The 12,767-nt window shown below is 42.5% G+C and overlaps 1 protein-coding gene across 5 annotated transcripts in view; it reads right to left on the bottom strand.

Annotated features, from left to right (window-relative positions):
- bod1l1 (biorientation of chromosomes in cell division 1-like 1) overlaps positions 1-12,501 on the bottom strand; it is a 71,415-nt gene extending 58,914 nt beyond the window's left edge. For 4 of the 5 annotated variants that reach the window (XR_013498213.1, XR_013498212.1, XM_078214956.1 and 1 more), the window contains exon 1: positions 12,306-12,501. Coding sequence is in view for 2 of the 5 variants with exons in the window: in XM_078214956.1 (XP_078071082.1) it covers positions 12,306-12,422 (117 nt within the window). In the remaining 3 variants the exon portion in view is untranslated. The remainder of the gene's footprint in view (positions 1-12,305) is intronic. The other variant, XM_078214973.1, reaches the window with a different exon arrangement.
- Between the last annotated feature and the right edge of the window lie 266 nt (positions 12,502-12,767).

The following is a 12,767-nucleotide window of genomic DNA, read 5'->3' on the forward strand; positions in this document are numbered from 1 at the left end:
AGGATTTCATAACTCAGCATTTGAAAGGCAGTGGTATAATCAGCCAATGTCAGCATGGATTTACAAAAGGGACATCATGCTTGACGAATCTATTGGAATTTTCTGAGGCTGTAACTAGTAGAATTGACTGAGAACCAGTGGATGTGTTTTTTTTTAAACTTTCAGAAGGCTTTCGACAAGGTCTCACATGACAGACTACCATGTAAAGTTAAAGCACATGGGATAGCAGGTAATGTGTTGAGATGGATAGAAAGCCAAGAGTTAACATAAATGGGTCTTTAAACTTTTTTTCTGATTGGCAGTCAGTGACTAGGGGGGGTTCCGCAGGGATCTGTGCTAGGACCCCAACTGTTCACATTATAATGATCTGGAAGGAGGAACTGAATGTATGATCTCCAAATTTGCAGATAATATAAAGTTGGGTGGGAGGGTGAGCTGTGAGGAGAATGCAGAGATGGTTTAGCGTAATTTGTACAAGCTGAGCGTGTGGGCATCTGCATGGCAGATGCAGTATAATGTGGACAAATGTGAGGTTATCCACTTTGGTAGCAATAATAGGAAGACAAATTATTATTTGAATGGGTGTAAATTGAGAGAGGTGGATACTCACTGAGACCTTGGAGGCCTTGCGCATCAGTAAGCGCGAAAGTATAGCAGGCAGTAAAGGCGGCAAATGGTATGTTGGCCTTCATAGCGAAATGTTTTGAGTATAGGAATAAAGAGGTTTAACTGCAATTATATAGAGTGTTGGTGAGGCCAAACCTGGAGTAGTGTGTGCAGTTTTGGCGTCCTTTTCTAAGGAAGGATGTCCTTACTATACAGGGAATACAGCGAAGGTTTACCAGGCTGATCCTGGGATGGCAGGTAGGTCATATGAGGAGAGATTAAGTCAGTTTGGATTATATTCGTTGGAGTTTAGAACAAGAGAGGGAATCTCATAGAAACTTATAAAATCCTAACAGGGTTAGACAGGGTAGATTCCCAATGGTGGGGGAGTCCAGAACTAGGGGTCATAGCTTGAGGATAAAAACGAACACAATTTACTACTTTGCGTACATGTCAGTATTTAGCTTTTAGAATTGAGGTGAGGAGAAATTTCTTCACCCAGAGGGTGGTGAGTGTGTGCAATTCACTACCACAGAATTTAATTGAGGCCAAAGTGGTGTCTGATTTCAAGAAGAAATTAGATATAGCTCTTGGGGCTAAAGGGATCAAAGGATATGGGGGAAGGGGGTATCAGGTTATTGAACTCGATCAGCCATGATTAAGATGAATGGCAGAGCAGGCTCAAAGAGCCGAAAGGCCTATTCCTGCTTCTAGTTTCTATGTTTAACCATAATCACATTATTTTTAATAGGAAAAAGAGAATGAACAAACCCAAACATTTATCATAACCGAGGCAAAATTAATAGATACTATCTCATGGATAATTCGAAGAGCTGGGAGAATTCAATAAATGGAGTGGCTAGCTAAACAAACCGTGGCCGCAAGAATTTAGAGCAAGGAAGATAAAGAGGCACCAGGTGCTTTAAACCAAGGGGCAGTAAACAATTACACTGGCAAAAATTAAAAAATGATATACTCAATTCAAGAGGGGGGTCTGGTTGAACTCAAAGAAATTTAAGTATATCCCTAAGTATCTATTTCCTTGAGCGCTTAGACTTGAGCTTGACTTTATAATGCCAAGTGCAAGCAACTGCAAGTTGAAAGAAAAAAACACAAGTAATTAATATTTTTGAATAGAACTAGAATTTAATTACTGAACTAAGTAATTATTGGTAACTAATTTATTTAACATCGAGCAAGATCCACCTATTTAATAAATCTAGAACTCAAGTTGCCAATTAGTTCAATGAATTAAATAAAGATAACCAACAAATAAATGAATTTATCACTAAAGAAATTGAAGTATAGGCAGTGTCAGGGTTGGAGCATGAGAGTGTTTGTGGACAAAACTCCCACATCCACAAGGAATTTGCCTGCCTTGAGACATTTCAGTTCAGAGTCACGCCGACACAAAAAGAATGAATTACTGAATAATTTATTCCGGAGTACAGTCACAAATCAGAGGAAAGCACAGGTTACAGGAAGGGAAGAGCAACTTTTAGTCAGCAGTATAAATGGAACATTGGATGGGTAGTGAAGAAAAACCTGCAGCCAGTGCCAATACCTGCGAGGATAAGGAAAAAGATTGTCCATGCACCACAGAGCAGGAGACTGTCCAAGAGGTGCAGTTTCATAGCAAGTAGCATGGTTATCGTAACAGAGGTTTCAATGACTAGAGAGATATAGTATTTTTGAAATCAGCATCGAGTCCCGAGAGTCTGTTGCCTGCTTGGTGCCAGGATAAAAATAGCCAAATTAAAACTGGAAAGGGAGTATGCAGTTGTTGTGCTCCATGTCAGAACAAATGACATACGAAAGGTTTGGGAAAAGGTCCTGTAAAGGGAGTATCAGGAATTGAGAGGTAAATTGAATAAAATAATCTCATGGGCTGATATTATGATCTACAGATTGACACAGGGTCAAATAGTGACCCTACAGAATGAATGGAAAAGAGGGTACCAGTGCTGGACGAGGCTGCAACAAACCAGATGGTGACCAAGGTCCTTGCCAATAGTATAACAGGGACTATAAAGAAGACCGCTAGGAATGACATAAATCAAACCATAAAAGAACCACAAAGAGACAATGAAGAACAAACTAAAAAAATAAAGAAAACACAAATGACTAGGGATCAGATGAAGTCAGAGCGAAAAGGTAAAGTAACAGCTAAAACAGGGAGAATTACTAATTAAAAAACAAGTTATGACGATACAGCATACAGTAACTACAACAAAATGAATGAACTAGGGGCAATTTGTAGAGGGGATCTGAATACAGTAGTTTACAGAAACATGGCTATGTGGAGAACATGTTTGCCAATTAAATACTGCCAGATATAACACATTTGGGAAGGGTAGAGATGGAGCAGCTGCAGTTATAAAACATAAAAATGGTGGCAGGAAAAAGAGGCGATAACTAGAAATAAGATAGATCTATATGGATCGAGTTAGGAGATAGATTACCTTAATAGGAATGCACTACAGACAAGTGAAAAGGAACAAAAGAAAGAAACATCGAAGCAAATCCAGGTGAGTAGCAGACATTGAATAATAGTCATGGACATTTTAATTATCCACAAATCATGTCAGGAAGAAGTAGCGAAGGAAGAAATGTGGATCAAGTTTTGAATGTCTCCAAAGCTCCTTTCTCACTCAAGATGCAAGAGGGCCAACAAGAAAAGAATCATCACTGGATCTTGTAATGGGTAATAAACCAGAATGGAATCAATAGTCGGAGTAGTAAGAGTGGCCACAACATAGGACGGGTTCAAGGTTAGGAAGATAAATAGGTTGAAAAAGATTTAAGTATGAGGAAATAAGGATGATAAGGCTGTAAAAGATGATAACTGGAGAAAATGTTGCAAATGACAAAAAAACATTAGCATTTAAAAAGGCAATCAGTAAAGTTAAAGAAAAATGCATTCTACTAAACATCAAAAACCAATATGCGGCACAGTGGATGAATAAAAAAAACTGAATCAAAAGGAAAAAACGATATAAGGACTACGAGGACAGAAGGAAATATAAACTTAGGATGGAAGCTTAAAAAAAATCAAAACTCAAATTTACAAAATTCCAAACTTTTACTGAAGATAAAAGAACCTTCTAATAGGGGATCAGCTTTAAAAGGGTAATATAATTGGGATAAAAGGCAGAAAATAATTGACAAAGTACCAAAACTGAAAGAGGATTAAAACCTATGTATAGTTGATATGCACCCGTACATACCCAAAGAAATAAGGAAGGGGACAGCAGAAGCACTGGTTTATTTAAGAGAGTGGGCTGTGCCAGAACATAGAACATAGAACATAGAACATTACAGCGCAGAACAGGCCCTTCGGCCCACGATGTTGCACCGACCAGTTAAAAGAAGGTGTAAGTATGAGAGAGGCCACCTCAACGGAGAGTCAACAGGATAGTGAAATCAGGAACTTGGCAGTAAGAGAATTCTAAGTGTTTTAAGGGTTGATCTATTTCTTTAAATGTCATAAGGACCGCTTGTCATAGCGTGAACATTGCAAAGTTGAGTTACGACAAATTTAACTTCAACCTTAAGTTGTATTTTCTTTTGCAGTGTTAGTGATAAACAAGCTGTGTGCCAGTGGCAGCTGCACAGTTTATTGAGTGACGAGTTGAACTGGTTACCTGGTCATTTGGAACTGACAGGTTTAAGGATATTTCCTTAAGGCTGAAGAGGGGAAGGATTCAGTTGTCGTGGTTCACTTGGGTACCATGTGGCGAGGATCAGGAAGAGTTTCTTCTCAGGGAGCACAAGAAGCTCGGGCCTAAATTTAAAAAGCAGAACCACAAAGGCTGAGTCTCTGGATTTCGACCTGAGCCACAACAGAATTGGCATGGGTTATTAAGATCAAAGTTGAGTGCGTGACTCCAAGACTGGTGTTAGATAAATGGGTTTTAATTCATGGGGCATTGGTACCAGTAGTGGGAAAAGAGAGAGCTATTTCATTGGGAACAAGTTTCACTTGAATGTGCCTTGACAAATTGAATTAAGACTATAAAAAGGGTTTTAGTCAAAATAGTGATTCCTGCACTCCTATATGTTTCAGAGACATGGATGACCCACAGCAGGCACCACAAAACACTGGAGAAGTACCACCGGCAGTGCCTTCGCAAGATCTTCCAAATTTAGTGGCTGACTCTCAAAGCAACTATCACACCCAGAACTCAGTCTTGACAGGAGATTCCCAGGACGACAGCAGAAATTTACGGATATCCTTAAAGAGGAGATCAAACATCCCCACCAGCACATGGAAGACCCTGGCTTATGACTGGCCAAAATGGAGAAGATTTGTTCCGGAAGGCACCAAACACATTGTGAGATGTTGTCAGGAACATACATGAAATTGAGATATCAGAGGGAAAGCACAAACCTCCGAACAACTCATCTACACAACTCTTCAAGCACCATCTGCCTAGCATGTAGCAGACTCTGCATATTGAGCATTTGGTTCTGAGATGGCCGATAAGTTCAATTAATCAACAAGAAATGACTAAACAATGGTGCAGGGTAGTGATCTGGGTAATAGTAACCAGACTGACAGGAAATCACAAAGCTTAAGAGTGCACCACCAATGGTCAGAGTTTGGAAAAATGTTAAAGACAGAATTGAGGCATTCACAAGAAAATCTATGAATTGACAGGAAAAAATAGAAATAAATGGATATATGACCTGTATTAATTACTAAGGCATGGCTGCAACTTAACCAGAGCTGACAACTGAATATTCATGGTTATCTGACATTTTGGAAGGACAGGAGGAAAGGATAAGGAGGTGGGGAAAGCTATTTCAGTGAAGAATAAGAACTGTGCGATAGTGAGAAATAATCTTGGCTGGAAAGATAAAGATGTGGAATCAGTTTAGATAGAGATAATAAATAGCAAGGTAAAGAAGTCCCTGGTGGGACTGGTTTATAGATCACCTTCACAGGAACTACACTGCAAGACAACACATCAAGAAATAACAGGGTCTTATAAAAAATCTACAATAATCATAGAAAATCTACAATAATCATAGACAATCAAATTGGAACATGTAGCTTGGAGGATGTGTTGATAGAGTTTACTTGGGATAGATTCGTAGAAGGATCCATTTTGAAAAAAAAAAACAAGGCTACTTTTAGACCTCAGTGCGTATGAGACAGGATTAATTAATGGTTTCATCGTAAAGGATCCTTTCAGCAAGAGTGATCGTAACATGAAAGAATCTCACGTTCAGTTTGACGGTGGTAAACCCAAATCTGAAACTAAAAGTAAAAACAGTGGATAAGGAGTGGTAGGCATTTAAGGAGATATTTCATAACTCTCAGCAAAGATATATTCCATTGAGAAAGAAATACACTACTAGATGGATGCACTACATTAAAAACAAGTATTACTGTTGATTATTTTTAATTATGACCCATCTCTAACACTGAAAAATAATTGCAAGCATGGACGTATATTCTTTCAGCTATTAACTGTTGCAGATTTCAATGTAAATATTTTACTTTAATTTTTCTTTTGGATTGAGACAGTCTCATCATCTTATTTCTCCTTCTGTACTTGGTTCAACATTGTATTCATACACCCGGATTCACATCCCTCATTCTTTCTGAAGTTTATTTCTCAATCCTTCAATCTGATTGGTTAAGATGTGCATGTTTGATTGCCTATTTTTCATATACGTGCTGCCCCTCAGTGATATCGTCTTTAAAAGATCATCCACTTCTACATGTATGCATTTGACCACACCAATTTACACATGCACGCAAACAACAATACCCAGTACTATCCCATCACGACCACTCCACTATCTGACATCCAGTACAGGATGAGTAGAAATGCATCCAATTACATACTGGGAAGACCAAACCCATTTGCTTCATCCTTCACAAACTCTTCTCCAGCCACCAATTCCATTCCCACTCTCTGCCAACCACCTGAGACAGAACCTGAGCATTCACAACCCCTGTTGTCATGTTTGACCAAGATGAGCTTCATATCTGTGACATCACAGACTGTTTACATTCATCTTTGCAGCATCACCTGACTCATCCATGCTTTCATCCTCCAAATTTGTCATTCCAACACACTCCTGATCAGCCTTGGATCTCCATAAACTTAAACTCATCAAGAATTCTGCTGCCCATATCTTAACTCATTCTAAGTCCTGCCTCGCCAGCCAAGGTTCCTGGTTGCGCAGTGCCTCTATTTTCAAATTTTGACCTGTATTTTCAAATTCCTCCATGTCCTCATCTCCATATCTCCAGCAGCCCTACAACAAAGAAAGATCCATTCCTATAAATTGTACATTCACCATGCCAACCATACTTTAGCTGCTGAAGGCCTAAATTCTGAAATTTACGATCTGAACTTCTCCACATCTTTCTTTAAAATACTTCTTAAAATCTATCTCTGTAACCAATCTCTTGGCCAGACACCCTCTCATCTCCTAATGTGGTTCAGTATCAAACTTTGACACTCGTGTGAATTGCCTTGGGACATTTCGTCACATTAATATCACTCCATGAATGCAAATTATTGTACTTTTATTAAATTGTATTTTCAGCAACTTAGTGGGCAAAATAATTTGAATTAAATGGTGCAGAGGCAAATTGAATTAACAGATGTCTACAGAGTAACCTGTCCGCGATCAAAATATATTTATGAGCATACAGACTCCATCTAGTGGCAGTTGTACCCATTTCTGCTATATCATAGATTTGGTTACATGGAACCAATAACATTTGAGTGTCTTAATATGACTTAGGGAAAAACATTGCAGCTAACTATGTATCGGATCTTTCAATATATCTCAAAGCCATACCTTGTTCAGTATCACATCACTATTCTGGATCACAGCTCAGATTCAGCTTTTTTACAGTTCCAATGCTTCATAAATGTTATCAACTGTACACATTTTAAAATATTTTTTAGCTTTGGTGAGGTCCAATTAACGCTCTGGGGACACTGCTTCAACTGGCACCACTGCAGCTGTCAATTTAAATGTGAAATAACATTTGCCAGGCAATCACCATCTCCAACGAAAGAGAAACCAACCATCATCACCTTCACATTCAATGGCATTACAATTGACCAGAAATTGAACTGGGTAAACCATATAAATATTCTGGCTGCAAGAATGGATCAGAGACTGCCCCAAGCCTGTCCCTGATATACAAGGCTCAAGGAATGTGACGGAATATCATCCATTACAAACCAAACCACTCAGGAAGCTTGATATCATCCAGGGCAAAGCAGACTATCTGATTGATATCCCACCCACTGCCTTAAACACTCAATTCCTCCACTACTGTTGCAGAATGGCAGTACCTTTCAAATCCACAACCTCTGCCCCATGGGATAGGGGCAGCAAATGCATGGGAACTATACCACCTGCAAATCCCTCTCCAAACCACATAAAATCCGGATTTGGAAATATATCGCTGCAGCCGAGTTAAAATCCTGGAACAGCACTGTGGGTATACCTGCACCACATGGGCTGCAGCAGTTCAAGAAGGCAGCTCACCACCACCTTCTCAAGGATAATTAGGGAGAGGCAAAAATTTCTTCCCTTGCCAGTGACACACACACGCCATTAAAGAGTATATCTAAACTCCATGGTATCATCTCCTTGAACATGTTCAAGCTTACTGGAGAAAATCTGATTTACACTATTCTTATTTCATGGTTAAGAATTTCCTACATCACCATTTGTTTTTGTCCCTCCCCCACCATTTTAATGCAATATAATCTTTTTCTCTTCAAGTTTCATAGAATCATAGAAACCCTACAGCGCAGAAAGAGGCCATTTGGCCCATCGAGTCTGCACCGACCACAATCCCACCCAGGCCCCACCTCCGTATCCCCGCATATTTACCTGCTAATCCCTCTAACCTACGCATCTCAGGACACTAATGGGCAATTTTAGCACGGCCAATCAACCTAACATCTTTGAACTGTGGGAGGAAACTGGAGCACCCGGAGGAAACCCACGCAGACACGAGCAGAATGTGCAAACTCCACACAGACAGCGACCCAAGCCGGGAATCAAACCCAGGTCCCTGGAGCTGTGAAGCAACAGTTGCTAACCACTGTGCTGCCGTGCCGTTTCCTTAGCTGTTTACTTTGTTTTTATCTTCCTGTCCTTTCACTATACTCATCTTTCTTCTGCTCCATTGTGTCAAATTGCCATATTATACTACGTGCGATACTATTCTATGATGTTCTGAAGCAGCTCAGCCATTCTGGAGGTATATTTTCCTCCAGTCTGAAAAACAACATTCCCCACAGCTTTCTCCTTACTGACACTTCTTTCCCACCTTCAGTCTGGTTTTGTTCCCTGCAGCACTCAAACAATCTATATTGTAATCACAAATGACATCTGACAGTAACTACAGTGAATTACCTCTTCCTAACCCTCTCAACCAGTCAGCAGCATTTGAAATATCACCCCCCTCTAATGCCTCTCCTTAGTGGGACTGGTTTTGTCTTGTTCAATTCCAATCAATCAAGTTATAACCAGAGAATCATTTGCAGTGACTTTGCTTTGAGCTTCCAAACCAATTCCTCGCTTGTTCCCAAAATCCATCCTTACACTTGCCCTCCTCCTATTTCTTATCTTGATGCTACCCTCGACAACATGTGATGAAACCTAAATTTATCTTAATGCTGAGAGTGAGGAACTCCAAATTCTGACAAACCTTGGACCTTGTGTGTCAGCGCAGCTCTATATTTTCATGTTGAGTTTCTCAGGCCTGTGAAAGTGGGAAAAAGGCATGAAAACCCAGGTCTGGGGACTGAGTGTGGGGCCCCAATGCTAGACAAGTGTCCCAGACAGGTGGTGGGAGAGGTTCCAGTTAAGGAAAAAAAGCGCAGAGAAAGAGGCTTCGATTAGAGAGAGGGTTGCAACTAGCCTTTAAGTGAAGTAAGTTTCGGAGCAGCCTGAATAACTGAAGAGGGCTCACGTGAAGCCCTGAAGTTCCAAGAAGGCTGATGACTCTATGCTGGGGGGGCAAAGGTACCCCTTTGGAGCAGATGTGCCTGTAATTTGGTGCTGGGTGTGTATATGGGAATCCAGAGGAACAGAATGTCAGAGGATGAGATTGAAACCCTGCGTTGTTGATGCCATCTGAGTTTGGTAACTGAACCTAAAGACCATAAATACAAGTTACTATTAAATCTGATTTAAAAAATTCAAGTGCAATTTCTTTTTTCAGAATGGTGAGAATGAGGAATGTGTTACCTTGGAGAGGTAAGTTTAAAAAGATGCATTTGAGAAAGGAATAGGGCAATATCATGACAGGGAGAAATTAAGTAATTTGTTCACATGGATGCTAGTTACAGCACCATTCAGGTAAAGACTTCTGTTTCTGCACCTCACCGAGGTAGAAATCTGAACTTCTTTCTATTCTATGGCCCAAATCTCTCAATCTAAATAGCAGCGAATACTGCAATGGCATTGGAAATTTAGGGGAACCGATTTACATCAGAACATACATGAGCTGCGCAGGCATCAGATGGATGGTGGCACAGTGGTTAGCACTGCTGCCTCACAGCTCCAGGGACCTGGGTTCAACTCCTGGGTTGGGTCACTGTGTGGAGATTTGCACATTCGCCCCCATGTCTGCATGGGTTTCTTCCGGGTGCTCCGGTTTCCTCCCACATTCCAAAGATGTGCGGGCTAGGTGGGTTGGCCATGCTAAACTGCCCCTTAGTGTTAGGGGGACTCGCTAGGGTAAACGCATCGGTTATGGGGATCGCGCCTGGGTGGGATTGTGGTCGGTGCAGACTCAATGGACCAAATGTTCACCTTCTGCACTGTAAGATTTTATGATTCTAACCCTGAACTCATGCTAGTCTCCCGGGATCTGTTGCTTTTTTTTTACACTTAAGTTACTTAGAGCTGGTCCGAGCTTGTGTAATGGTTGTGCAGCTCTAAGTACATCAGGTAGAGCATTAAAGCACTCCAACACCCATAGCAATCCCAACACTGCTCACCATCCATCCCTACCATATCCCCAACATCTCTCACCAGGGCTGCAGTAGGGTGGCAATTGTTTGTGTGGATGGCAGAGGTATAAAGCTGTTGTTGCAGGTGTGCTGAGCATTGCCAAAGTGTGGGTAAGGGTGGCATGCCAAGCTTATAGGTTCAATCATTACCAGAGACAGGGGTGTGTGAACATAGGGGTGCATGGGGGTATAGGGCAGACATTGCTGCAGTGTTTTGGCTTTAACACAGCCAGAAAATGCAGGGTTAAGCATTGTCAGGAGTTATCATATAATCATGGAATCCCAAGTGCAGGAAGCCATTCGGCCCACCAAGCCTGCACCAACAACAATCCCACCTAGGCCTATCCTAGTAACCCTTTTAATCCCCTCGACACTAAGGGGCAATTTAGTGTGACTAGTCCAACTAATCTGCACATTTTTGGACTGGGGTGATGACCAATTTCAGGAAGGAGCCTGACCAATGCTGGAGTGAGAGATTGATGGAGAACTTAACAAAGGCAGTATTACTCAAAAACAATGGATGGAAGGCAGACTTCAAGAACAGTGTCTTCAGTTCATGATGAAAGATTGCATGGCTTCACTGGAACTGTGCTTTGTCACAAACGCTTCTCACTCAGCTGGTAGAAAGAATAAAACTGGAGCTGGGGCAGGGAAATGGTAAAGCTGCAGCTGTTGAGGTGCAGTTTTAAATGGGGTGAGTGTCACACCACAGATCAAAAAATCTGGGCTGTTATCCTGAATACATGTATTTTTCTAACCTTACTCATGATAACAATCCTGCAATTCCTCCCATTATTTTAAAAAAGTTTTAGTGTCACAAGTAGACTTACATTAACACAAGGAAGTTACTGTGAAAATCCCTAGTCGCCACACTCCGGCACCTGTTTGGGTACACAGAGGGAATTTAGCATAGCCAATGCACCTAACCAAGCACACCTTTCGATCTGTGGGAGGAAACAGAGTACGCAGAGGAAACTGAGTATGTGGAGGAAACCCACGCAGACACGGGGAGAACATGCAGACTCCACACAGACAGCGACCCAAACCGGGAATCAAACTCAGGTTCCTGGCGCTGTGAGGCAGCAGTGCTAACCACTGTGCCACCCACAATATGTCATATATATCCCACCCCCTAAAACACTGTAGGACCAACATCCCCCTCTTGGTCCCAGCCATGACTTCTGGCTGTTACCCTTCCCCCTTTCATAGAGATTCTTCACCAGGTATGTCCTTTTAACAGAAGGATGGAAAGATCATGACAGACATCATGGGCAATTTTACCCCGGAATCAGCCCCACCATTCAATTAGATCACGGGCTGATCTGTATGTCAATTCTATGGAGTTACCTTGGCTCCGATACCAGAATAACTAGTATGTGTGCAGCACCTTGAACAGAGCGGATAAAGACAGCAACCAGACGTGGGAGCGACACAAAGAGACACCGGGACAGCGGAGTTGCTGAAAGAGGCAGCTTTCCAGCAGCATTGCTGCGGCATCTCGGTTCTCCAGCCCTCGGGACTCTTACCGCCTCCACAGAGCGGGAATGCGGCGAAGGGCCAGCCAAGACTGGGCCGGGAGTGGGGGTGAAGCCGGCCCGGGAAGCCGGTTCCCTCTATCGCCACCCCCTGAATGGGAGCGGAGCAAGCCCGCGGCTCCAGGCCGCAAGCCCCCGGCTCCTTCACGCTTACCTTGGTGTCCACGTCGGCCAGGCAGTCGCGGCGGAACTGGTCGAAGAGGCCCTGGTTCTTCAGGTGATTGACGATCATGGAGACGAGTTTGGGGTCTCCCGGCGCCAGAGCCGCCATCCCGAGTGAGCTCCGTCACCAACCGCGGCCTCGCGCCCCGCCGCCGCCCGCAGGATCATGGGAGCTACACCTCACTTCCGGCACCCTGACCTCACTTCCCGGCCCCGGCGCCCTCGATAGTCAATTGGGCGCATGCTCAAACAGCGCCAGAGGATTGACGGTCGAACACCTGAGCACAGTGACTGGAAACACTCAGTCCCCATCTGGAAACACAAACACTGTCCCAGCTGGAATCAGACTCACTGACCCAGCTGGAAACACAGTCACTTGCCCTGCTGGAAACACAGTCACTTGCCCTGCTGGAAACACAGTCACTTGCCCTGCTGGAAACACAGTCACTTGCCC

The sequence above is a fragment of the Mustelus asterias genome, chromosome 1 (assembly GCF_964213995.1).
Source record: "Mustelus asterias chromosome 1, sMusAst1.hap1.1, whole genome shotgun sequence".
Taxonomy (NCBI): Eukaryota; Metazoa; Chordata; class Chondrichthyes; order Carcharhiniformes; family Triakidae; genus Mustelus; species Mustelus asterias.